Raw genomic sequence first — 25,601 nt, forward strand, 5'->3', positions numbered from 1 at the left:
TCCTTTCTGGCTGAGGTCTGAGGTACACATTGGCTTGGGACTGTGGCTGGCCCTTTGGGGCTGGAGGAACCTGTTTGGATTTGTAAGAGAAAGGCGGCTGTGTTCGTCTATATTCTAACAAAACGAACTGGCACTCCTCTGGCACCTGAACGACTAACACGATGATTTCTGAGGCGATGAGCTTGGGTCTGTCCCCGGAAAGCTCAGCACTAGTAAATCGCTGTTAGCTGTTGAAGTGCTATTGGACTGCTGGTGCCTTCTGTGGGGGTTGGGTGCGAATGGCTTCCATACCCTGCCAGGGACTGGGACGGGCAGTGGCCGAGGAGGGGGCTGCGGGAATTGCTCAGCTGCCTTTTTGCGGAGGATGTGACAAGAGAAGTGCCATGTGCTGGGTGGGTGCCAGCTGGCGGAGGACGCCGCTCTGGGCTGCAGGCGGCCCTGTCTCTGAGCTGTTCACCCCAATCTGACCCTCTCAGGGGTACCCTGAGGAACCCAGTGCTGTGACTGGGGGCTGTGCAGGGAGAGCTGCACTGGAAACCTGGCAGGAGCCTGGGGCAGCTGAGCCCAGGGCAGGGCAGGGCACCGGCCCAGGCACCACAGCTCGCCAGGACTGTGCAGGAGGCAGGCCCGGTCCGGCTCCGAGCGCTCCCCGCAGGGTCCCAAGTGGGTGGGCCTGTGGCCGGTTTCTGCAGCAGGGTCCAGCGGAAGGAGCCACAAGCGCCGGGCACCAGTTGGTGCGCACAGAGGGGAGCGGTGGGGATGGGGGCGGGGGGAACGGTGCCAGGCTGGGCAGCCACGGGTGAGCGAGCAGCAGTGCCACAGAGGACGGGCCGCGCTGCTGGGCCAGGGTCAATGGGCGGGCGGGGGGCGCGAGGGGGGTCAAGCTGGGGGGGGCGGGGCCCTGGGGGGAGGGGGACGCGAGGGAGGTCAGGCTGGGGGGGGTGAGGGGCACGTGGGGGATTAGGCTGGGGGGGCGAGGTCCGGGGGGGGGTCAGGCTGGGGGGCGCGAGGGGGGCGGGGTGCTGGGGGGGCGGGGTGCTTGGGGGTGCGGGGGCGCGAGGGGGCGGGGTGCTGGGGGGGCGGGGGCGCGAGGGGGGCGGGGTGCTTGGGGGGGCGGCGGACCGGGGACGGTGCCGCAGTACCGCTACGAAGGCCCGCGTGCCCGCGCCCCCGTCCTCCCCCCCCGGCCCGCGGACCCGGCGCTGCCCCCGGTGCGCCACGGGGGGAAACTGAGGCACGCGCAGGTGTCACGGGAGGGGCGGCCCGGCCCGGCGGGTCACGTGGCGCGTCACGTCACATGACCTCGGTCACGTGGGCAGCGGCGGGCGATGGGGCGGGCGGCGGGGTCCGGGTTCCTGCGGCTGCTGCTGGGACTGGCGGCCTGGGGGGGGCCGGGCGGCGCGGCCGGGACCAGCCCCGTGAGAGCGGGGGGCAGAGGGGATTGGGGGGCGCTGGGCGTGGGGTGCTGGGCATGGGGGGCAGAGGGGATTGGGGGGCGCTGGGCGTGGGGTGCTGGGCATGGGGGGCAGAGGGGATTGGGGGGCGCTGGGCGTGGGGTGCTGGGCATGGGGGGCAGAGGGGATTGGGGGGCGCTGGGCATGAGGCGCTGGGTGTGGGGGGCAGAGGGGATTGGGGGCGCTGGGTGTGAGGCGCTGGGCATGGGGGGGCAGAGGGGATTGGGGGGCGCTGGGCGTGGGGTGCTGGGCATGGGGGGCAGAGGGGATTGGGGGGCGCTGGGCGTGGGGTGCTGGGCATGGGGGGCAGAGGGGATTGGGGGGCGCTGGGCATGAGGCGCTGGGTGTGGGGGGCAGAGGGGATTGGGGGGCGCTGGGCATGAGGCGCTGGGCGTGGGGGGCAGAGGGGATTGGGGGCGCTGGGTGTGAGGCGCTGGGCATGGGGGCAGAGGGGATTGGGGGGCGCTGGGCGTGGGGTGCTGGGCATGGGGGGCAGAGGGGATTGGGGGGTGCTGGGCGTGGGGTGCTGGGCATGGGGGGCAGAGGGGATTGGGGGGCGCTGGGCGTGGGGGAGCAGAGGGGATTGGGGGCACTGGGTGTGGGGGAGCAGAGGGGATTGGGGGGCACTGGGCATGAGGCGCTGGGCATGAGGAGCAGAGGGGATTGGGGGGCGCTGGGCATGGGGGGTCAGGGGATTGGGGGCGCTGGGCGTGGGGCGCTGGGCATGGGGGGGCAGAGGGGATTGGGGGGCGCTGGGCGTGGGGCGCTGGGCATGGGGGGCAGAGGGGATTGGGGGGCGCTGGGTGTGAGGCGCTGGGCATGGGGGGGCAGAGGGGATTGGGGGGCGCTGGGCGTGGGGGAGCAGAGGGGATTGGGGGGCGCTGGGTGTGAGGCGCTGGGCATGGGGGGGCAGAGGGGATTGGGGGGTGCTGGGCATGGGGCGGTGTGTCTCAGTGGGGTGAGGACTGCAGGGAGTTTGGGGACCCAGCTCACGTCCTGGGCCCCCCCCCCCCCAACAGGTGTGCGGCTGCTGCCCCGGCCCAGTGCGGAACGGCTCCAGCGTGGCCCAGTACTGCAGGTCGCACCCTGCGCTGGTGCTGCAGGGGCGCTGCTGCCTCCGTGGGGACGTGGAGCAGGGCCTCATTGAGGGGTGAGTGTGGGGTACGAGACAGGACCAGCCCCAGCGAGGGGGTCAGCACAACAGCGGGGCCCCACAGTGCGCCCTCCGGCTGGCCCTGGGCTGGCAGGAGAGGGGCCTGGAGCTCAGGCGGGGCGCTGAGTGCTGGGGTAGAGCAGCCTATGTGGGGCAGGTGCCGGTGGACAGAGCCCTGGGATCTGCTCTGGGGAGACGCTGCCACCCCCAGGAGCTCAGCCCAGACCCCGGGACACAAGGACGCAGGGGGTGGCGCAGGCCAGGGGTGCATGCAGAAGGAGAGGACCAGGTAGCTGGCAGGGTGTGGGGAGGGCAGGCAGTGTGTGGAGTGCTGGGCTGGGGAGGGGATAGCCAGGTTGTGTGTGGCAGGTGGAGGGGAGGGGGAGCGCACAGTGTGGATGGGGTGCGGGGAGGGGGGACAGCATAATGTGAGGTGGGGGGGGAGCGCGCAGTGTGGGCGGGATATGGGGAGGGGGGAGCACGCAGTGTGGGCTGGGTGTGGGGAGGAGGGAGCAGGCAGTGTGGGCTGGGTGTGGGGAGGAGGGAGCAGGCAGTGTGGGCTGGGTGCGGGGAGGGGGGAGCAGGCAGTGTGGGCTGGGTGTGGGGAGGAGGGAGCAGGCAGTGTGGGCGGGATACGGGGAGGGGGGAGCAGGCAGTGTGGGCTGGGTGTGGGGAGGAGGGAGCGCGCAGTGTGGGCTGGGTGCGGGGAGGGGGGAGCAGGCAGTGTGGGCGGGATGCGGGGAGGAGGGAGCAGGCAGTGTGGGCTGGGTGTGGGGAGGAGGGAGCAGGCAGTGTGGGCGGGATATGGGGAGGAGGGAGCAGGCAGTGTGGGCGGGATACGGGGAGGGGGGAGCACGCAGTGTGGGCTGGGTGTGGGGAGGGGGGAGCAGGCAGTGTGGGCTGGGTGTGGGGAGGGGGGAGCAGGCAGTGTGGGCTGGGTGTGGGGAGGAGGGAGCAGGCAGTGTGGGCGGGATACGGGGAGGAGGGAGCAGGCAGTGTGGGCTGGGTGCGGGGAGGAGGGAGCGCGCAGTGTGGGCTGGGTGCGGGGAGGAGGGAGCAGGCAGTGTGGGCGGGATACGGGGAGGAGGGAGCAGGCAGTGTGGGCGGGATACGGGGAGGGGGGAGCAGGCAGTGTGGGCGGGATACGGGGAGGAGGGAGCAGGCAGTGTGGGCGGGATATGGGGAGGAGGGAGCAGGCAGTGTGGGCTGGGTGCGGGGAGGAGGGAGCGCGCAGTGTGGGCTGGGTGTGGGGAGGAGGGAGCAGGCAGTGTGGGCTGGGTGTGGGGAGGAGGGAGCGCGCAGTGTGGGCTGGGTGTGGGGAGGAGGGAGCAGGCAGTGTGGGCGGGATACGGGGAGGAGGGAGCAGGCAGTGTGGGCTGGGTGCGGGGAGGAGGGAGCAGGCAGTGTGGGCGGGATACGGGGAGGAGGGAGCAGGCAGTGTGGGCTGGGTGTGGGGAGGGGGGAGCGCGCAGTGTGGGCTGGGTGTGGGGAGGAGGGAGCAGGCAGTGTGGGCGGGATACGGGGAGGAGGGAGCAGGCAGTGTGGGCTGGGTGCGGGGAGGAGGGAGCAGGCAGTGTGGGCGGGATACGGGGAGGGGGAGCGTGCAGTGTGGGCTGGGTGTGGGGAGGAGGGAGCGTGCAGTGTGGGCTGGGTGTGGGGAGGAGGGAGCGTGCAGTGTGGGCTGGGTGCGGGGAGGAGGGAGCAGGCAGTGTGGGCTGGGTGTGGGGAGGAGGGAGCAGGCAGTGTGGGCTGGGTGTGGGGAGGAGGGAGCAGGCAGTGTGGGCGGGATACGGGGAGGAGGGAGCAGGCAGTGTGGGCTGGGTGCGGGGAGGAGGGAGCAGGCAGTGTGGGCTGGGTGCGGGGAGGGGGGAGCAGGCAGTGTGGGCGGGATACGGGGAGGGGGGAGCGCGCAGTGTGGGCTGGGTGTGGGGAGGAGGGAGCAGGCAGTGTGGGCTGGGTGCGGGGAGGAGGGAGCAGGCAGTGTGGGCTGGGTGCGGGGAGGGGGGAGCAGGCAGTGTGGGCGGGATACGGGGAGGGGGGAGCGCGCAGTGTGGGCTGGGTGTGGGGAGCGGGGAGCAGGCAGTGTGGGCTGGGTGCGGGGAGGGGGGAGCAGGCAGTGTGGGCGGGATACGGGGAGGGGGGAGCGCGCAGTGTGGGCTGGGTGTGGGGAGGAGGGAGCAGGCAGTGTGGGCTGGGTGTGGGGAGGGGGGAGCAGGCAGTGTGGGCTGGGTGTGGGGAGGAGGGAGCGCGCAGTGTGGGCGGGATACGGGGAGGGGGGAGCAGGCAGTGTGGGCGGGATACGGGGAGGGGGAGCGCGCAGTGTGGGCTGGGTGCGGGGAGGAGGGAGCAGGCAGTGTGGGCGGGATACGGGGAGGGGGGAGCGCGCAGTGTGGGCGGGATACGGGGAGGAGGGAGCAGGCAGTGTGGGCGGGATACGGGGAGGGGGAGCAGGCAGTGTGGGCGGGATACGGGGAGGGGGGAGCAGGCAGTGTGGGCGGGATACGGGGAGGAGGGAGCAGGCAGTGTGGGCGGGATACGGGGTGGGGGGAGCGCGCAGTGTGGGCGGGATACGGGGAGGGGGGAGCGCGCAGTGTGGGCGGGATACGGGGAGGGGGGAGCGCGCAGTGTGGGCGGGATACGGGGAGGGGGAGCGCGCAGTGTGGGCGGGATACGGGGAGGGGGGAGCGCGCAGTGTGGGCTGGGTGTGGGGAGGAGGGAGCAGGCAGTGTGGGCGGGATACGGGGAGGAGGGAGCAGGCAGTGTGGGCTGGGTGTGGGGAGGAGGGAGCAGGCAGTGTGGGCGGGATACGGGGAGGGGGGAGCGCGCAGTGTGGGCGGGATACGGGGAGGGGGGAGCGCGCAGTGTGGGCTGGGTGCGGGGAGGAGGGAGCAGGCAGTGTGGGCGGGATACGGGGAGGGGGGAGCGCGCAGTGTGGGCGGGATACGGGGAGGGGGGAGCGCACAGTGTGGGCTGGGTGTGGGGAGGGGGGAGCGCGCAGTGTGGGCTGGGTGTGGGGAGCCCTGGGGCCTGTTATCTGCCGCCCGGTGCGTCACGGTGTCTCCCTGCCCAGGCTGGATCTGGGGAACTGCTCCTCACCGCTGCTGTGTGCTGGGTTCCAGGCTGCCCGACGTGCTCTGCTCATGTGAGTGGCTCCCGGCGGCCCCAGGCTCTGTGCTCCCCGGCGGGTGCCTGCTGCCTCCTGTATCCCCCACGGGCAGCTGGGCCGTCCCCCAGCTTGCTGGGCTCCCTGGCCCACGGCCCCTCGGGAGCAGCACAGACCCAGCCAGGCCAGCTGTGTCCCCAGTGCCCCGCGGGGTGCCCGCTTCTCTCTGCTGCTCCCGCTGGGAGCTGCACAGCGTGGCGCCCTTGGGGGTAATGCAGGTCCCCCAGCAGCCCCCTTAGCTACAGGAGCAGGCCCTGCCGTGGGGGGAAGAGGGCAGCCGCGCCCGGGGGAAGAGGGCAGCCGTGCCCCGGAGCAGGCCCTGCCGTGGGGGGAAGAGGGCAGCCGCGCCCAGGGGAAGAGGGCAGCCGCGCCCCGGAGCAGGCCCTGCCGTGGGGGGAAGAGGGCAGCCGCGCCCGGGGGAAGAGGGCAGCCGCGCCCCGGAGCAGGCCCTGCCGTGGGGGGAAGAGGGCAGCCGCGCCCGGGGGAAGAGGGCAGCCGCGCCCGGGGGAAGAGGGCAGCCGTGCCCCGGAGCAGGCCCTGCCGTGGGGGGAAGAGGGCAGCCGCGCCCAGGGGAAGAGGGCAGCCGCGCCCCGGAGCAGGCCCTGCCGTGGGGGGAAGAGGGCAGCCGCGCCCCGGAGCAGGCCCTGCCGTGGGGGGAAGAGGGCAGCCGCGCCCGGGGGAAGAGGGCAGCCGCGCCCGGGGGAAGAGGGCAGCCGCGCCCGGGGGAAGAGGGCAGCCGCGCCCCGGAGCAGGCCCTGCCGTGGGGGGAAGAGGGCAGCCGCGCCCGGGGGAAGAGGGCAGCCGCGCCCCGGAGCAGGCCCTGCCGTGGGGGGAAGAGGGCAGCCGCGCCCGGGGGAAGAGGGCAGCCGCGCCCCGGAGCAGGCCCTGCCATGCGGGGAAGAGGGCAGCCGCGCCCCGGAGCAGGCCCTGCCGTGGGGGGAAGAGGGCAGCCGCGCCCGGGGGAAGAGGGCAGCCGCGCCCCAGAGCAGGCCCTGCCATGGGGGGAAGAGGGCAGCCACCCCAGGGCCTGAAGATTTGCAAGGGTCTGGGGCTCTCACGCGTCTTGCTGAGGGCTGGCTGCAGAAGGCTAGCTCCAGCCCTGCCCCATTGGGGGCGTGGAGCCCCCCAGCAGGGGAATGCCAGGGGTCCTGCTGGGAGTGGGGGTGGCGGCTGGCGTGCCTGCTCACCCCGCCCTTGTCCCAGCCTCACCCCAGGGCCCAGAGGGGCCCATCGTGGCGCCCGCCACACTCGCAGGCCCAGCTGGGCCAGGCAGACAGGGCAGCGCCTCTCCTGGGTCTTTCAGCAGGGCAGCGGCCAAGCGGGCATGTGTGCCCCGTCTCCAGAGTCCTGCCCGGGGAGGGGAGGGGAGCGGGAGAGTGCCAGGGTCAGGCAAGGGAAGGGCCTGTTCTGTCCTGGTGCTGGGCACAGCTGGGGCTGGGGGAGGGCTAATGCTGTAGGACCCATCTGTTTGCAGTGACCTGACTGAGACCCCCCTGGAGAACATCCCCAACGCCACCTTCCGGGGCTTCACCAGGCTGCAGAGCATGTGAGTGCCAGGCGGCCTGCTGCCGGGGGCAGGGAGAGTGGGGCAGCCCTCCCCTCGTGCCTGGGGCTCCATGTGGGGCTTAGCTGCTGGCGCTGGGGTGAGGGGTCCCCAGCGTGGGGCAGCAGGCACAAACTAACCCCCCTGCGCTCAGGGCAGCCCTGCTCCTGTGAGCGCTTGGCTGGCTGCCCCGCCCTGCCCCAGCTCTCATTCTCTCTTGCTCAGATCCCTGCCACTTGCCCTGGAGTGCCCCGGCGGGAGCGTGGCCTGGGCCAGCGTCACCACCCAGGGGCACAGCCGGACCTGCCGGGGGCAGAGAAACCCCTGCAACAGCTCGGGGGAGCTCGGTACGGGCTGGGGAGGGTGGGGCAGGGGTGGCGGGATCCGGGCAGAGCGCCCTGCCCCCAGCACAGGTGGCTCTGGCTCGCGGGCTCCCCTCCTGCCCGGCCTGGGTCCAGTATCACTCACCCCCGCCAGTAACGAAACACCCAACAAATCTGGACCCGGGGCCCCCACTGCACTGCCACCCCCTCCCCTCGCTGTCGCTCTGCCCACCCCCAGAGGGCCTGTTCCCCCTCGCCCTGGGAGCTGGGCCTTCCCCCTGGCTGCCCAGCGCTGCGGGGTGGGGGCCTGGGCCCCCTTCCAACCCCCTTTCCTGTCTGGTCCCGCTCAGCCTGGCTGTGCCCGGAGACCTCCCTGTGCGCCCCGGACGGGCCCGGCCTCTTCCAGTGCCTCTGCTCCGGAGGCCACCGTGGCTACAAGTGTCTACGCGAGGTGAGGGGCAGGGGTGGGCCTCAGCACAGGGCTCCCAGCACCTCGTCCCTCCCCCACCAGCGGCTGGGCTGGGCTGGGCTTCGGGGGCAGGGCTGGGCTGGGCTGGGCTGGGCTGGGCTTCGGGGGCAGGGCTGGGCCTCAGCACAGGGCTCCCAGCACCTCGTCCCTCCCCCGCCAGCGGCTGGGCTGGGCTGGGCTTCGGGGGCGCGGACGGCTTGTCTCTCCCCCCTGCTGGCAGCATCCCCATGGTTGGGGTCTGGGGCCTCAGTGGCTGCTGTCTCTCCTGCCTCCTGGGCAGGCCCGGCAGGGCTCGCTGGTTGGCGTGCCGGGGTCAGAGCTGCAACGCAAGGCTCTGCAGTGAGAGCTGAGGCTGTAATGCCCCCCAAGGGCCGGCGTGCAGCAGGGGAGCAGCCCTGGGCCGAAGGGGTGGCTGTGGGATCCTTGGGCTGTGGGGTAGCAGACACCCAGACATCCCTTCCCCCTTCTCACCTGCTGGCCTTGCTTTGCAGGGCACCTTCCCACTGCTGCTCTTCTATGGGACCCTGGGGGCTGTGACGACCAGCCTGGCCCTGCTGGCCTGGGGCACCCAGCGCCGGAAAGCCAAGGCCAGCTGAGACCCTCCCGGAGCCCTTCCCTGGGGCCTCTGGCAGCCACTGGACTTGCTGTGGTGCTGCCGCGCCTACGGCCTGGTTCCCCGGGCTCCCCTGCCGAAGGGCTTTGGCAGAGTGGGGCAGCACCCCAGAGCGGACTGGCTGCCTGCAACCCGGCCAGCTCCCCCAGAACTGCGGAGACCCAGCTCTGTGCTGTAAGCGGCTCCCTCACTGGCTGCTACCAGGCTCAGCCCCTCTGGGCCCCAGTCTCTGTGCTGCCCCCTTGGGGAGCCCTGCAGTGTGCTCCATGTGGGGCTGCACAGCCCCCCCACTTTGGAGCCTGCACTCAGGGCCAGACCTCCCCTACCCTCTGCACAGTGCATGGTTACCGGCCTCCTGGCTGCTGGCCTGCAAGGCCCCTGCAGCGGGAACTTCTGGGTCTGACCCCCACACCAAATCACGGGGCCGGGTCAGGCCCAGCCTGGGCCTTGCTCTCCCCTCGAGTGAGCCCCGTGATTTGACTGCCTCCTGAGCCTGCGCCTGCAGCCCCCTGTGAGCTCCAGGCAGTGTGTGCAGCTGGGCCAGACCCTGCCAGGCACACCCAGGCAGCGAGGCGACGGGCGGGGGTGGCCCTGGCCTGGCCTGGGAATGAGGATTAAAGTCTGACCAGGCTTCAGCAATTGTATGGTCCACATGTCTGCTTCCCTCCCCACGAGAGCTTCCAGCCTGGGCCCTCCTGCCGGGGTGGGGGCCAGGGACAGCCCCCGCTCACCGGGGCTGACAGTGCCTGGGCAGCCCTCTGTTCCCCTCGGCCTGACTGGGCTGGTGGTGGGAGACAGTCTCACAGCCCCTGGGGTGGGGCTGGGGGGGTCTCTCTGAATTGCCTCTCCCCAGGGCTGGGGCAGCCTCCTGTCCCCTGGCTCTCCTTCCTGCCAAGGGCTGCAGAGCTGTGGGGTGGGGATGGGTCAACGCTCTGGTGGCCTGACCTGGGCCAGGCAGCCCCGGAGCTGAGTCACAGGGCATGTGGGCTGGGTGCCTGTGCCATGACCTGTGCAACCCATGCTCACGGGCCTTCCCTTTGCCACAGCTGCCTGGCCTGGAGCAGTGCCGCCGTGGTGAGTAGGGGCTGACGTTCCCCTGGGCCCCCATCCAGCTCTGCGTGGCTGGGAGGGTGGGCAGGGGCACTGGATTGGCCTGGTAGCCCATTGGGTTCTCAGGCTGGGCTACTCCCCATAGGGCGGGGAGTAATAGGGCGGGGTTTCAGGACACAGCTAAGGACATCAATCCAGGGTAACTTTCTAAAATAAAAATAAAAAAAAACAAACCAGGTAACCCAGGAGGTTCCGGTTAAAATCTAGAAAGGTTTGCCGGGTTTCGAGTCGTTGATTGCAGACGTTTCGGTGCTGAACGAAGTAACGTCACATTACTCCATTGCGTAACGAAACGTCTGCGATCAAAGAGTTTAAACCCGGCGAACCTTTCCAGGGGAACTGTGCTTAAAACTAGGCCACTTGCAATCCCAGCCCGGGGCCGTCTTCTCACGGAGCAAATCCAACCAGCCACCACAGCACCTCTGCCAGCCCCACTGGCCAGCCAGAGCTGGGCTGGGCTGGGCTGCGCTGCTGTACCAGCCCAGACCAGCAACCCCCAAATTCAGGTGAGTGGCTCTTAAAACCTATTTCACCAACTCCACACAGATTCTTCTGGGCCCCAAAGGGTCCAGCCACGGTCCGAGGTCAACGTACACTTGGGTCTTACCCAAACCAGCCCACTGGGCCGGGCCTTCAGCTCTAAACAGCTAAAGGTTTGTTGGCAGAGAGAGAGAGAGCAGGGTGGCTGAGGTGATCCTTTACGTACATCAGTTACAGCTATTGGTGCAGCCAGCGATGTTCTGTGCTGCTCCTTGCGAGTCTCTGAAAGTCCAGCCCGTAAGGGGTAAGATTCCAGGTCACACAGTCGTAGTGCCTGGAGAGCGGGAGATCCGGCCAGCTGGGGTCAGCAGGCCGGAACATGGGTCCTTGAAACAGGAGCAAAGACAGGTACAAAAGACAAAGACTTCCCTGAAATTGGACACTGCTCGGTCACTGGTGTAGTTTTCCCCTGTGATGGGAAAAGCCCTTTCCCCTTCCCAGCAGGCGCTGGCTGTCTGGACCGTCTGACGCAGGTGGGCTGTGGTCGTGCTCTGCCGTTGGGTGAATCCCAGGAGCCGGTCCCAGGTTTGTCCTGTGTGTATTGACCGTCTAGGTCTTTGTCTTAGGCCAATGCCCTGGCTGGAGAGGCCACCAACCGCACATCCCGTTTGTACCTTAGCGCTAACAGGTCGCTACCAGCCACCGAGCTAAAATCTGTGATTCTGCCTCCGCACGGCACAGACAGAGAAGTAGCACACGCCGGTTCAGGACATCCTCAGCTTTCAGTAGCTGCCTCGTCTCCCCCTGCTCACATTAGGTGCAAACTGTGGCAATGGACACGTAAACCAGCTTCCACAGCCAATGCAGAAGCCCAGTTGCGAGACAGCTTGGGGTTTGTGCAGCTGGCTGTAGGCATGTCCGCTGAGCAGGGACAAGGCTCCGTGGGTGAGGTCTCAGCAGTGGTGCAAGGGGCGGCCAGGTGTCCCTGGGGCATGGGGGGGCTGGGGGGCGTGCCTGGGAGGTGTGGGACAGCTGTAGGGTGCGGGGCAGGTAGGTGTTGCCCGGCTGGGGGGTGCGGGGCAGGTAGGTGTTGCCCGGCTGGGGGGTGTGGGGCAGCTGGGGGGCGCCTTTCCAGGGAGCCGCTGTCATGCACCAGGAGAGGACCCAGCCTGGGTGCTCGTGGTCACTCCAGGGCAGAGAGCTGGCAGTGCCAAGGGAGTCTGTAGCGCCAATTGTGGTGGGCAGAGTCCCTGGCTCTGGCCCCTCCCTGGGCCCCCAGAGGTAGTGGCAGGTGCCAGAGGTCCCCCAGGCCATTCTAGGGGTTCTGCAGTGGGGGAGATGCTGATGGAGTTGGGAGCTCGGGGCCCCAAGGGCATTATGCAGGCTGGGCTACCCCCAGGCAAGGCTCAGCTGGCGGGGCTCTGCAGAGCTAGCAGGGGCAGCGCAGGAGGCAGGAGCACAGGGGCTGGCCCTTTACGCCAGTGGTGCTGGGGCTAGGAGGGCACAGGAGTGGCCACAGTGGGTCAGAGCAAAGGTCCGTCCAGCTGTGTCCTGCCTGCCGGCAGAGGCCAGTCGCTGGCGCCCAGTGGGAGTGATGAGAGCAGGAATCACCAGAGCGATCCCTCTCCTGTCCTCTCTTGCCAGCCCCTGACAGACAGAGCCCGGGGCACCAGCCCTGCCCAGCCACTGGTGGGCCTGTCCTCTGAAACACCGTGTGCTGCTTGGCTGAGCTGTAGGCAGAGGGAGGAGCTATCAGGGAGGCCGAGCACTTAAACCCCACTAGTAAGCGACCAGGGAGCTTTGCGACCGGGTGCTTGTGAACAGGAGGGAGTTTTGAGAGGGGAGATTAGAGGGGAAGCTTGGAGGGAGCCAGTGACTTCTATTGCCCTTAAACTTAAATCCTTTATAACAACCTCTATCTGAAACATTTAATTAAACCCTCATATACAATTAGAGTAGGAAATGGAGGCAGAAGCCCAGCAGCAGAGTGGGGGCTGTCCTGTTTATTGTGTTGAGTGCAATATGTATGACTACCTACCCTGTGGGCAGGTGGCGTATGTGTGCGCTCGATGCAAGGAGCTCCTGGCCCTCGGAGACCGAGTGCGTGCTTTGGAGGCCAGGGTGGCTGAACTGGAGGAGCTAAGGAAGGCAGAGGTGTCTGTTGATGAGACTTTCCGGGACATAGTAGGGGTGTCCCACCTCCAATCTGACAGTCCTGATGCTGTTACGGAGGATGAAAGGCTCAGGGAAGGAGAGCAGTCAATGGGAGCAGAGGGAAACCATCCCATAGTTGGGACCCTCCTTCCAGAGGGCGCTATGGTATCCTCTCGCGCCGAGGATACTTCTCCCAGGGAGGGAGCGCCAGCTGTTAGGAAGAAGCAGGTTTTAGTAGTGGGGGATTCGGTCATTAGAAATATAGGTAGTTGGGTTTGTGATGACCAGGAGAACCGTATGGTGACTTGCCTGCCTGGTGCGAAGGTTGCGGATCTCTCGAGACATCTAGACAGACTTATGGGCAGTGCAGGGGAGGAGCCGGTGGTCGTGGTACATGTCGGTACCAATGACATAGGGAAGGGTAGAAGAGATGTCCTGGAGGCCAAATTTAGGTTACTAGGAAAGAGACTGAAATCCAGAACATCTATGGTGGCATTCTCTGAAATGCTTCCAGTTCCACGCGCAGGGCCAGATAGACAGGCAGAACTTCAGAGTCTCACTGCGTGGATGAGACGATGGTGTAGGGAAGAGGGGTTTAGATTTATTAGGAACTGGGGACACTTTTGGGGTAGGGGGAGCCTATACAGGAATGATGGGCTCCACCTAAATCAAGGTGGATCCAGACTGCTGGCATTAAACATTAAAAAGGTCGTAGAGCAGTTTTTAAACTAAGAGGTGGGGGAAAGCCGATTGGTGCGGGGGAGCACCTGGATTGGATGGAGACTTCTCTTACACGAGGCTCCATAGATAGGGATTCCCTAGAAGTTAGTCAGATAGGGAACGTGGGAAATAATATATGGGCAAGATCGATGTGAAACAATCGCATATAAAAAAATCCAAGGCGTCTGTGAAAGGCGGACATATAAATAGTGGTAGTTTTTTAAAGTGCTTTTACACAAATGCTAGGAGTCTGTCTAATAAGATGGGTGAACTGGAGTACCTCATATCAAAGGAGGAAGTTGACATAACAGGCATCACAGAAACATGGTGGAATGAGGACAATCAGTGGGACACTATCATACCGGGATATAAATTATATCGGAAAGACAGAACAGGTCGTGCGGGTGGCGGAGTGGTACTATATGTGAAGGATAATATAGAATCAAATGAAGAAAAAATCCTAAAGGAATCAAAATGTTCCATAGAATCATTATGGATAACAATTCATTCCTCTAATATGAATATGGCATTAGGAATATATTACCGACCACCTAAGCAGGACAGTGATAGTGATGCTGACATGTTAAGGGAGATTAGAGAGGCTATCAAAATAAAAAACACAGTAATAATAGGAGATTTCAATTATCCCCCTATTGATGGGGTACATGTCACCTCAGGACGGGATTCAGAGATTAAATTTCTTGATGCCTTAAATGACTGCCTCTTGGAGCAGCTAGTACAGGAACCCACAAGGGGAGAGTCAATTCTCAATCTAGTCCTGACTGGAACGCAGGATCTGGTCCAAGAGGTAACTGTTACTGGACCGCTTGGAAATAGTGACCACAATATAATAACTTTTAATATTCCTGTGTTGGGAAGAACACCGCAGCGGTCAAACACTCTGGCATTTAATTTCAAAAAGGGGAATTACACTAAAATGAGGAAGCCAGTTAAACAGAAACTAAAAGGTAGAGTAATTAAACTAAAATCCCTGGAAGCTGCACGGAAACTGTTTAAAGACACCATACTAGAGGCCCAACTTAAATGTAGATCCCAAATAAAAAAACACAGTAAGAGACCTAACAAAGAACCACCATGGCTAAACAGCCATGTTAAAAAGGCAGTGAGAGAGAAAAGGGCAGCTTTTAAAAAGTGGAAGTCAAATCCCAGTGAGGAAAATAGAAAGGAACACAGACACTCCCAAATTAAGTGTCATAATGTAGTAAGAAAAGCCAAAAAAGATTTTGAGGAACAGCTAGCCAAAAATTCAAAAAACGATAGTAAAATGTTTTTTAAATACATTAGAAGCAGGAAGCCTGCTAAAAAAGCAGTGGGGCCCTTGGACGATAAAGATATAAAAGGAGCGATCAAGGAAGACAGTGCCATTGCGGAGCGATTAAATGATTTCTTTGCTTCAGTTTTCACGGCTGAGGATGTTACAGAGGTTCCTAAATCTGAGCCAGCCTTTTTAGGTGACAAATCTGAGGAACTCTCCCAGATTGAAGTGACATTAGAGGAGGTTTTGGAGTTAACTGATAAGCTGAATAGTAACAAGTCTCCAGGACCGGACGGTATTCACCCAAGGGTTCTGAAAGAACTCAAATGTGAAATTGCGGAGTTAACAACAGTGGTTTGTAACCTATCCTTTAAATCCACTTTGGTACCCAATGACTGGAAGACGCCCAATATAATGCCAATATTTAAAAAAGGCTCTAGAGGAGACCCTGGCAATTATAGACCGATAAGTCTAACATCAGTACCAGGCAAATTAGTAGAAACAATAGTAAAGAATAAAATTGCAAGGCACGTAGAAGAGCACGAATTGTTGGGCAAAAGTCAGTGTGGTTTCTGCAGAGGGAAGTTGTGTCTAACTAATCTATTAGAATTCTTTGAAGGGGTTAATAAACATGTGGACAAGGGGCACCCAGTGGACATAATGTACCTAGATTTCCAGAAAGCCTTTGACATGGTCCCACACCAAAGGCTTTTATGTAAATTAGGTGGTCATGGGATAGGCGGAAAGATCCTTTCATGGATCGGGAATTGGTTAAAAGACAGAAAGCAAAGGGTGGGAATAAATGGTAAATTTTCACAATGGAGGGGGGTAACTAGTGGTGTTCCCCAGGGGTCAGTCCTGGGACCGATCCTGTTCAACTTGTTCATCGATCTAGAAAATGAGGTAAGCAGCGAGGTGGCCAAGTTTGCAGATGACACCAAGTTGTTCAGGACAGTCAAAACCAAAAGGTATTGTGAAGAACTACAAAAAGATCTCAGCAAACTGAGTGATTGGGCAGCAAAATGGCAAATGAAATTTAATGTGGGTAAGTGTAAGGTAATGCACATTGGAAAAAATAACCCAAATTACACGTACAACATGATGGGGTCAAATTTAGCTACGACAGATCAGGAAAGGGATCTTGGAGTTATAGTGGATAGTTCTCTGAAGACATCCACGCAGTGTGCAACGGCAGTTAGTAATGCAAATAGGATGTTAGGAATTATTAAAAAAGGGATCGATAATAAGACAAAAGATATCATACTTCCCCTATATAAAACTATGGTACGCCCACATCTTGAGTACTGCGTGCAGATGTGGTCTCCTCACCTCAAAAAAGATATATTGGCATTAGAAAAGGTTCAGAAAAGGGCGACTAAGATGATTAGGGGCTTGGAACGGGTCCCATATGGGGAGAGGCTAGAGAGACTGGGACTTTTCAGTCTGGAAAAGAGGAGGCGATTGAGGGGCGATATGATGGAGGTATATAAAATCATGAATGGTGTGGAGAAAGTGAATATAGAAAAATTATTTACCTTTTCCCATAATACAAGAACTAGGGGACACCAAATGAAATTGATGGGTAGTAGGTTCAAAACTAATAAAAGGAAATTTTTCTTCACACAGCGCACAGTCAACCTGTGGAACTCCTTGCCGGAGGAGGCTGTGAAGGCCAGGACTCTAAAAAAGAGCTTGATAAATTTTTGCAGGTTAGGTCCATAAATGGCTATTAGCCAGGGATAAAGTATGGTGCCCTAGCCTTCAGTACAAGGGCAGGAGATGGATGGCAGGAGATAAATCACTTGATCATTGTCTTCTGGTCTCCTTCTCTGGGGCACCTGGCATTGGCCACTGTCGGCAGACGGGATGCTGGGCTGGATGGACCTTTGGTCTGACCCAGTATGGCCGTTCTTATGAATGGACCCAGCTCTGCTTCCAACCCTGTTCTAGGCCTGCTCACAGCCTGCTGTGGCCAGGGGTCCATGGGCCGAGCTGGCGCTGTGTGGAGAGCCGCTTCCTCGTGTGCGTGTTCAACCTGCTGCCCCTTCACGTCATCAGCTGCGCCCGAGTTCTCACGCTGCAGGGCTGCGTAAATAACTCGTCTCTATGCCCTTTGCCCACACCCGTCGCGTCCCCCGACCTCTTCTCTAGCTGAGACATCCCAGTCTCCTTAATCTCGCCTCCTATGGCTGCCGTTGCACACCCCTCCTCGTGCGGCAGCCATGGTGGGCCCTGCCAAGGGGTCTGGGCGGATGCCACCCCAGTCCCAAGGAGCGTGGCATTGCAGCCCCACGAGGGGACCCCGGCAGCGTTCGCACGGGAGGCAGCAACGCTGCAGTGGATTTGGCTCCAAGCCGGGGAGCGTCGCTTTCTGAAAACTGGCTCGGGAATATGCAGAACTTGCTGTCGCTTTAGGCATCGTTGGCAGAGTTACACTCGGCCGGCCGTGCGGACTGTGCGTCTGCGCGCAGGTCAGCCTGTGTACCCCGGGAGAAGTACCAGGTGTGGAGCAGTTCTGGTCAGGTGAGCCGGCTGGAGAGCATCACAGCCCAGTGCTCAAGACCGTGAGCTGGAAATGGCTTTGTTGGTCCCGTTGCCCAGACTGCAGTTAAGTGACCCACACACTGAGGGGGGTGTGTCACCCCCATCCAAGGGGCTTTCAGTTTAGTGGCTCCTGCCCTACGCTCCAAAGGGCTGAGGTTCGAGTGTGCCTGTGGGTGGTTACGGTTGGTCCTAGAAAGAAGCGTCACCAGGTGCTGGAACGCAGCTTGTATGTGGTGTTTTTCCATGGGGTGGGATATGAAATAACGGACTCCCACCCCGGGAAAAGCCTGCATGAGCCAGGACTGGAGGGCCATCGGTCATTCCTCTGCAGCTGGCTTTTATAGCTATCTGTCTATGGAGCTAGCCCTATCTCATAGAACTGGAAGGGACCTTCAGAGGTCATCCAGTCCAGCGACCTCTCCTTGAGGAGGATACACATGAAGACACCTGGAAACAGCTCTCAAAAGCTGTGGGCCCAGGCCAGGGACAAAGCTCAACTCGGCCTTGAAGGGTTTTGTTTGGAACAGGGACAAAGGTTAGGAATACACTTTGAAACAATTTCTCTGGGGGGTGTTAGGATTAGCTGGCACCTTTTGTTTATTATGGCTTAGTAAACTTGCTTTGATCTGTCTGTTCTCACTTGAAATCGCTTAAATCCTGCTTTTAGACTTAATAAAACACTTTGGTTATTATCAAGCCCAGGGTAAGTCGTTGCTGGGGGGAGAAGGGGGCACCGTCGCATGTGTGTCTTTCACTGATAAAGGGAGCAAATCCTACGAGTGTTCTCTGTGTGCTGTGTAAGACGGATTTGTTTGGGGTTTTGGTCCATTTGGGAGCTGGGCTCTTGGGCACCGTCCCTTAGAGCTGAGCTATTTCTGTGTCTGTGTTGCTGTACAGGGGGCTGTTACCCCAGCCCCATGGCTTGACTGGGGAAGAGCAGAGCTTCCAGCCCACAGTTCAGGGTGGCGAGGCGCCCCAAGGGCAGGCAGACTCAGGGGTGTGACTGGTGCACCAGGTGACAGCCCCAAGGGGCTCCTGTGATCTAATCCATCACGAAGCAAATCTCTGCAGCTCTGGAGAGCTGCGGTGGCAGCTCTGGTGCCTCCTGGGTCTCAGTCTCACAGCTGGACTGAACCGGGGCGGCTGAGGCACTAGAAAGCACTCTGGAGGCACCACCCGGGGGTGGGGGGGCAGGTTCCTTCCTCTGCGGCATGGGTCCTGGGTCAGTGGCTGGGTGCAGCTAGTATAAGTAGTGGATTCTCCATAACCTGACGTCTTTGAATCAGGATCTGAGGTCCCAGGTGATGGGAAGAAGGCAAACGTAGTGACTGTCTTTAAAAAGGAAAGAAGGACAATCCGTGGAACTATAGACCCGTCAGCCTTACCTCAGTCCCTGGGAAAATCATGGAGGGATCCTCAAGGAACCCAATTTGGAGCACTTGGAAGAGGGGAAAGTGGATTCACCAGGGGCAAGTGCTGCCTGACCAATCTGATTAGCTTCTGTGATGAGGTAACAAGCTCTGTGGACATAGGGAAGTCAGTGGATGTGACATACCCTGACTTTTGATACAGATTGGGAGGTTGTCTGTAGGAGAGAACAGGCCTGTCACCCAGGGCCTTCTGGAGTGTGGCATCCTGAGTAAGGACAGGTTGTAGGTCTTTAATAATTCGCTGCAGTGGTCTGAGTTGGGGGCTGTAGGTGATGACCAGTGGTGTTCTGTTCTTGGCTTTTTTGGGCCGATCTTGGAGTAGCTGGTCTCTGGGTATTCGTCTGGCCCTGTCGATTGTTGTTTTATTTCTCCTGGTGGGTAATTCAGGTTTATGAATATTTGGTAGAGATCTTGTAGTTTTTGGTCTCTGTCAGTGGGATCAGAGAACAGGAGGTTTATGAGGCGACAGAGGCCCAGCTCAGCACAGAAGTGTCAGTGCAGCCGGCAGAGACAGTCCTTCCAACCCATCCTGGGGAGAGGAGCCCGAGAGGTGCCCCTCTGGGGTGTAGCTTCCCCCCTCGCCAGGCTGGCTGCCTTCCAGCTCCCTCTCCCCCAGCTTCTAACTGCCCCCTCTGAATCAAACCCAGCTCGGCTCCTGCCTGCTCTGTGTTCAGGGCAGAGGTGTTACCTGCCAGCCTAGGGTACAGCCCCGGGGTCAGCCTTAGCCGCTGGGAGCTGCTCTGCCTGTCACACACACATCCCGCCTGAGTGTCACACGCACCCCCCGCTTCATCACAACTCTTCCGCCTGCGTGTCGCACGATGGCTTCGCCCCATTCACCACAGCCTGTCCTCGTGAGCACCTGTCGCACAGCTGACCCAGCTTGACCCCAAGTCCTTCTCAGAGTCCCTGCTTGCCTTAGACAGTTTTCTCATGCCGGGGGTGTGGCCTGCGTGTTGGGTGGTCCCGAAGGTGTCGGGGACCTAAGCATCACCCCACCCTGCTGTGCCCCTTACTCCTCCCCACACTTGGCAACAGGGGCAGGCTTGGGAGGTTGTCTCCTCTTGGGGTACCCCCAAGCACCAGCAGCAGCCCACTCCGCTTGCCGCACCCCATAGCCACTGAGTCCCACTTCCCTGGCGTGGCGAAGCAGGGCTCCTGGGCCAGGGGGAGGGGTGGCGCTCCCCTCCTGCTGCCACTGGCAGTCCCCTTGTGATGGGGTTCAGGGGTCCCCAAGCTTTGCACCCCGTCCACAGTCAGGAGTGACTCTCAGGCCGTGTCTACACGTGCCCCAAACTTCGAAATGGCCACGCAAATGGCCATTTCGAAGTTTACTAATGAAGCGCTGAAATGCATATTCAGCGCTTCATTAGCATGCGGGCGGCAGCGGCGCTTCGAAATTGACGCTCCTCGCCTCTGCGCGGCTCGTCCAGACGGGGCTCCTTTTCGAAAGGACCCCGCCTACTTCGAAGTCCCCTTATTTCTATGAGCTCATGGGAATAAGGGGACTTCGAAGTAGGCGGGGTCCTTTCGAAAAGGAGCCCCGTCTGGACGCGCCACGCGGCGGCGACGAGCGTCAATTTCGAAGCGCGGCTGCCGCCCGCATGCTAATGAAGCGCTGAATATGCATTTCAGCGCTTCATTAGTAAACTTAGAAATGGCCATTTGCGTGGCCATTTCGAAGTTTGGGGCACGTGTAGACGTAGCCTCACTGGACAGGAGAACAGCGGGTTTATTAGCCGACAGAGACAGCCAGTCCCATCCATGCTGGGGAGAGGAGGCCACGAGGGGCCCCCAGAGCTGGGGTCTTGCCCCCTCCTTTGTCTCTCTCTCTCCCAGTCCAGACTTGCTGCTTCCAACTCCCAGTTCCAGTTCAAACCCCTCAGGCTCCACCTCCTCCTTTGTCTGCAGCCCAGAGGTGTCACCTGGGTGCCAGGTTACCCCCAGCAGGAGCCCCCCACCCTCTGTGAGCCCAACACACACACCCCCCCATCCCCCACTCCATCACATCTCTCACCCCTTCCAGACCGAACTGAGTGGGGGTCACTTAGCCAGTGACCTGGGGAAGTTTGGGGCCCTCCCCACATGATAGGGATCGGCTGTACCCTCGGTGCTCCCCTGGATGTTACCACCTCCATGTTGTAATCCTGCAGGGGGAGGCTCTACATCAGGAGCTTGGTATTGGCCCCTTCCATGTGATGCAGCCGGGTAAGTCCCTTTAGTTCCCTCGCGTTGGTTGGTTTCTCTGCTTCGTCCTCCGGTCCGTCAGCCACGTTCTCAGGTCGGGCAGGCAGAGCCCGTACAGCTGCTGCAGCACCAGCTGATCAAACAGTTCCTCTCTGGTCTGGGCCCTGCCCCGTCTGCCCACCAGCCCACACGGCTGCTCCAGCCAATGTTTGGAATTCAGTTACAGTCCAGTAAAGGAAGGTACAAATGCTTCCACCCTCGGCATTTAGCCAGACCACCACAATGGCTGTGTGCCTCAGTTTCCCCTTCCATGCCACACAATAGGTTTGGAAGGTTCCTCGTGTGAGGTTGCAAGACTAGTTACAGGGAACAGCGGTGACATTTCAGAATTACAAACTCCTTCAACACACAACTCATTGTTATTCATCAATGTCAACATGTCACACGGCTCTTTCCAACATTCAGTACATGGTACAATCCCACAGCTTGTGGTAGCAGCACCCCTTGGTTACAGCAGTGAGCGTGAGTAACAGAACAAACCCATTGCAACTGCACATTCACGTTGCTCTTTGGTAGACCACAACCTTTGTGTAACAGCCTGGAGAATCTGACATTTTGGGGCTAAATGGCTGAGGCCTTTTTTGCCCCATCAGGGAACGAGGCAGCCGACCCGTGGGTGTGCTCCCTGCCAGCGGGAGCTGCCTCCCAAGTGTAGGGCCCCAGGGGATGAGGCAGCCAACCTGTGGGGGTGCTCCCTGCAGCAGGAGCTGCCCCCCAAGTGTAGGGCCCCAGGGGACGAGGCAGCTGGCCCATTGTGGTGTTTGCCGGCAGTGGGGGCTGCCACCTTGGGGTGCTGGGGAAAGGGGCATCTGCCCCACAATGGGGCCCCCCTGCAGCAGAAGCTGCTGACACTAGGTGCAGAGCTCTGGGGAGCAGCGCAGCCACCACGGGAGGCTCTAAGTGTCCTCAACCAAACCCAATGGGGCTCGCGGGGTGCGGGAGGGTGGTTTGGGGGCGGGGTGGGGAGGGGCTCGCTGGGTGCCGGGGGCGTGGTTTGGGGGCGGGGTGGGGAGGGGCTCGCTGGGTGCCGGGGGCGTGGTTTGGGGGCGGGGCTCGCTGGGATCGGGGGGCGTGGCTTGGGGCGGGGCGGAGCGGAGCTCGCTGGGATCAGGGGGCGTGGTTTGTGGTAGGGGCGGGGTTTCCAGCTCCGGCCCCGCCCCGTCTGCATCCGGCTCGCAGCGCGCAGGTCCCGCAGGCGCCGCCGGCTCCGCACGTGTCCGCCATGGGCAGCCTGGTGCTGCGGGACGGGGCCGTGCTGCGGGGCCGCCCCTTCGGGGCCCAGCGCTGCGCCGCCGGGGAAGTGGGTGAGCGCCGAGCCGAGCCGAGCCGAGCCGAGCCGAGCCGGGGGGGGCGGGCCCGGCCCATGCTAAGAGGGCTGGAGGAATGAGTGGGGACACAAGCCCGGGAAGGGCCGGGGTCCGGGTCAGGCCCGGGCCGGGGGCGGGCAGGCCCGGGAGGATGGGGCCTGGGGCGAGCTCGGGGGGAGGGGAGAGCCCGGCCCGGCCCGGCCCGGCTGCTCCCTCTGCCCAGAGCCGCTCAGCTCCGCCGGGTGGCGGGTGCCCCGGGGTGCGCGGGACGGGGTCTCTGCTCCCTGCGGGGTGCCTGGGGCCGGGACAGCTCTGGGGCTGAGAGCGGGGCGTGCCCGAGGCCGGGTTCCTCCCGTTGTCCCGCTCCTAGCTCTTCCCTGGGGACCTTTCATCTGTGCAGGGCTTCTGGGGGGCGCTCCGGGGTCCCCCAGCCGCCAGCCGAGCTGTGCTGGGCGGCGCTCCGGGGTCCCCCAGCCGCCAGCCGAGCTGTGCTGGGCGGCGCTCCGGGGTCCCCCAGCCGCCAGCCGAGCTGTGCTGGGCGGCGCTCCGGGGTCCCCCAGCCGCCAGCCGAGCTGTGCTGGGCGGCGCTCCGGGGTCCCCCAGCCGCCAGCCGAGCTGTGCTGGGCGGCGCTCCGGGGTCCCCCAGCCGCCAGCCGAGCTGTGCTGGGCGGCGCTCCGGGGTCCCCCAGCCGCCAGCCGAGCTGTGCTGGGCGGCGCTCCGGGGTCCCCCAGCCGCCAGCCGAGCTGTGCTGGGCGGCGCTCCGGGGTCCCCCAGCCGCCAGCCGAGCTGTGCTGGGCGGCGCTCCGGGGTCCCCCAGCCGCCAGCCGAGCTGTGCTGGGCGGCGCTCCGGGGTCCCCCAGCCGCCAGCCGAGCTGTGCTGGGCGGCGCTCCGGGGTCCCCCAGCCGCCAGCCGAGCTGTGCTGGGCGGCGCTCCGGGGTCCCCCAGCCGCCAGCCGAGCTGTGCTGGGCGGCGCTCCGGGGTCCCCCAGCCGCCAGCCGAGCTGTGCTGGGCGGCGCTCCGGGGTCCCCCAGCCGCCAGCCGAGCTGTGCTGGGCGGCGCTCCGGGGTCCCCCAGCCGCCAGCCGAGCTGTGCTGGGCGGCGCTCCGGGGTCCCCCAGCCGAGCTGTGCTGGGCGGCGCTCCGGGGTCCCCCAGCCGAGCTGTGCTGGGCGGCGCTCCGGGGTCCCCCAGCCGAGCTGTGCTGGGCGGCGCTCCGGGGTCCCCCAGCCGAGCTGTGCTGGGCGGCGCTCCGGGGTCCCCCAGCCGAGCTGTGCTGGGCGGCGCTCCGGGGTCCCCCAGCCGAGCTGTGCTGAATGATGTCCCCCGTCCCCTGCAGTGTTCCAGACCGGCATGGTGGGCTACCCCGAGGCCTTGACAGACCCCTCGTACAAGTCGCAGATCCTGGTGCTGACTTACCCGCTGGTCGGGAACTACGGGGTGCCGCCGGAGGAGCCGGATGAGTTTGGCCTCAGCAGGGTGAGCACAGGCAGGGTAGCCTGCGGGCATCGGCACGGGGGCTTGGCTCGGGCTCCAGGGGCGGGCGGTGGGAAGAGGCAGGCTCTCCTGGGGCACAGTGCCCCAAGCCAGGGAAAGCAGGTACTGTGTGCTGGGTGTGCCAGGCAGCTGGGTCCTGCCCTTGGCCACCTGCCTGGCACCTGTTGAGCTCTGCAGCAGTGGGTCTTGCCTCTGCCCTGAGCTGGCAAGAGAGCAGCTGGACCAGGGCAAGCCCGAACCCAGCGTGCCCCTTGGCAGGGGATGTGGCTGCAGACTGGGGTGGGGCTGGCTGTGGAGTGGGGCGGTGGGGGTGGGTCAGGCTGTGGGGTGGCACAGGGGCAGGGGTTCTGCACCCCCCCAGTGCCCCACTGTGGGAGCATGCGAGAGGCTGCCATGGCCAGTGTGTGGGGATGGGTGCCCCCTGCCCTGGCACCCTGTCTTCTTCCTCCTGGGCTGCCAGCGGCTCTGCCTGGGGACCCCGTGAGGCCGGTAAGTGTGGGGGGCCCTTTGCCGGGGGTGGGGCAGTGCCCCAGCTTGTGGGCCCTGTGGTGCTCACCCAGGGACTCGCCCTGCTCTGCCCCACAGTGGTTTGAGTCCAGCAAGATCCACGTGTCGGCGCTCATTGTGGGCGAGTGCTCGCAGACCCCCAGCCACTGGAGTGCCACCCGCTCGCTGGGCCAGTGGCTGAAGGAGCAGAACGTTCCTGGGCTGGAAGGTGGGCAGCAGCCAGGCGTGTGGGGGGTGCCGGGGTCAGGGGCTGGGATGGGGGCTGTGGGGTGAGTCGAGATCTGGGGTTGTGGGCTCTGGGGGCAGGGCTGGGCGCAGGAGGGAAGGGGACGGGCTCTGGGCGCGGGGCTGGGCGCAGGAGGGAAGGGGACGGGGGCTGGCTGCAGACTGGGGCGGGCTGGGCGCAGGAGGGAAGGGGACGGGCTCTGGGCGCGGGGCTGGGCGCAGGAGGGAAGGGGACGGGGGCTGGCTGCAGACTGGGGCGGGCTGGGCGCAGGAGGGAAGGGGACGGGCTCTGGGTGCGGGGCTGAGCGCAGGAGGGAAGGGGACGGGCTCTGGGTGCGGGGCTGGGCGCAGGAGGGAAGGGGACGGGCTCTGGGCACGGGGCTGGGCGCAGGAGGGAAGGGGACGGGGGCTGGCTGCAGACTGGGGCGCGCTGGGCGCAGGAGGGAAGGGGACGGGGGCTGGGCGCGGGGCTGGCGCAGGAGGGAAGGGGACGGGGGCTGGGCGCGGGGCTGGCGCAGGAGGGAAGGGGACGGGGGCTGGGCGCGGGGCTGGGCGCAGGAGGGAAGGGGACGGGCTCTGGGCGCGGGGCTGGCGCAGGAGGGAAGGGGACGGGGGCTGGGCGCGGGGCTGGCGCAGGAGGGAAGGGGACGGGGGCTGGGCGCGGGGCTGGCGCAGGAGGGAAGGGGACGGGGGCTGGGCGCGGGGCTGGCGCAGGAGGGAAGGGGACGGGGGCTGGGCGCGGGGCTGGGCGCAGGAGGGAAGGGGACGGGGGCTGGCTGCAGACTGGGGCGTGCTGGGCGCAGGAGGGAAGGGGACGGGCTCTGGGCGCGGGGCTGGGCGCAGGAGGGAAGGGGACGGGGGCTGGGCGCGGGGCTGGGCGCAGGAGGGAAGGGGACGGGCTCTGGGCGCAGGAGGGAAGGGGACGGGCTCTGGGCGCAGGAGGGAAGGGGACGGGCTCTGGGCGCGGGGCTGGGCGCAGGAGGGAAGGGGACGGGCTCTGGGCGCGGGGCTGGGCGCAGGAGGGAAGGGGACGGGCTCTGGGTGCGGGGCTGGGCGCAGGAGGGAAGGGGACGGGCTCTGGGCGCGGGGCTGGGCGCAGGAGGGAAGGGGACGGGCTCTGGGCGCGGGGCTGGCGCAGGAGGGAAGGGGACGGGCTCTGGGCGCGGGGCTGGGCGCAGGAGGGAAGGGGACGGGGGCTGGGCGCGGGGCTGGCGCAGGAGGGAAGGGGACGGGGGCTGGGCGCAGGAGGGAAGGGGACGGGGGCTGGGCGCAGGAGGGAAGGGGACGGGGGCTGGCGCAGGAGGGAAGGGGACGGGGGCTGGGCGCGGGGCTGGGCGCAGGAGGGAAGGGGACGGGCTCTGGGCGCGGGGCTGGCGCAGGAGGGAAGGG

The 25,601-nt window shown here is 64.1% G+C and overlaps 2 protein-coding genes across 2 annotated transcripts in view; both read left to right on the top strand.

The window, feature by feature from the left end:
- The first annotated feature begins 1,327 nt into the window (after positions 1-1,327).
- ATRAID (all-trans retinoic acid induced differentiation factor) lies at positions 1,328-9,357 on the top strand. The gene is made up of 7 exons (XM_074989084.1): positions 1,328-1,418; positions 2,474-2,604; positions 5,678-5,749; positions 7,245-7,316; positions 7,539-7,660; positions 7,987-8,087; positions 8,597-9,357. Exons 1-7 carry the CDS (start codon positions 1,329-1,331, stop codon positions 8,699-8,701), a joined length of 693 nt encoding a protein of 230 aa, XP_074845185.1. The 5' UTR covers position 1,328; the 3' UTR covers positions 8,702-9,357.
- A 12,502-nt stretch (positions 9,358-21,859) lies between these two features.
- Positions 21,860-25,601, top strand: part of CAD (carbamoyl-phosphate synthetase 2, aspartate transcarbamylase, and dihydroorotase) — a 36,501-nt gene continuing 32,759 nt past the window's right edge. Inside the window, exons 1-3 of the mRNA XM_074991571.1 lie at positions 21,860-21,983; positions 23,323-23,462; positions 24,066-24,195. Coding sequence (XP_074847672.1) covers positions 21,902-21,983; positions 23,323-23,462; positions 24,066-24,195 — 352 coding nt within the window. The 5' untranslated portion in view covers positions 21,860-21,901. The remainder of the gene's footprint in view (positions 21,984-23,322; positions 23,463-24,065; positions 24,196-25,601) is intronic.

The sequence above is a fragment of the Carettochelys insculpta genome, chromosome 3, assembly GCF_033958435.1.
Source record: "Carettochelys insculpta isolate YL-2023 chromosome 3, ASM3395843v1, whole genome shotgun sequence".
NCBI lineage: Eukaryota > Metazoa > Chordata > Testudines > Carettochelyidae > Carettochelys > Carettochelys insculpta.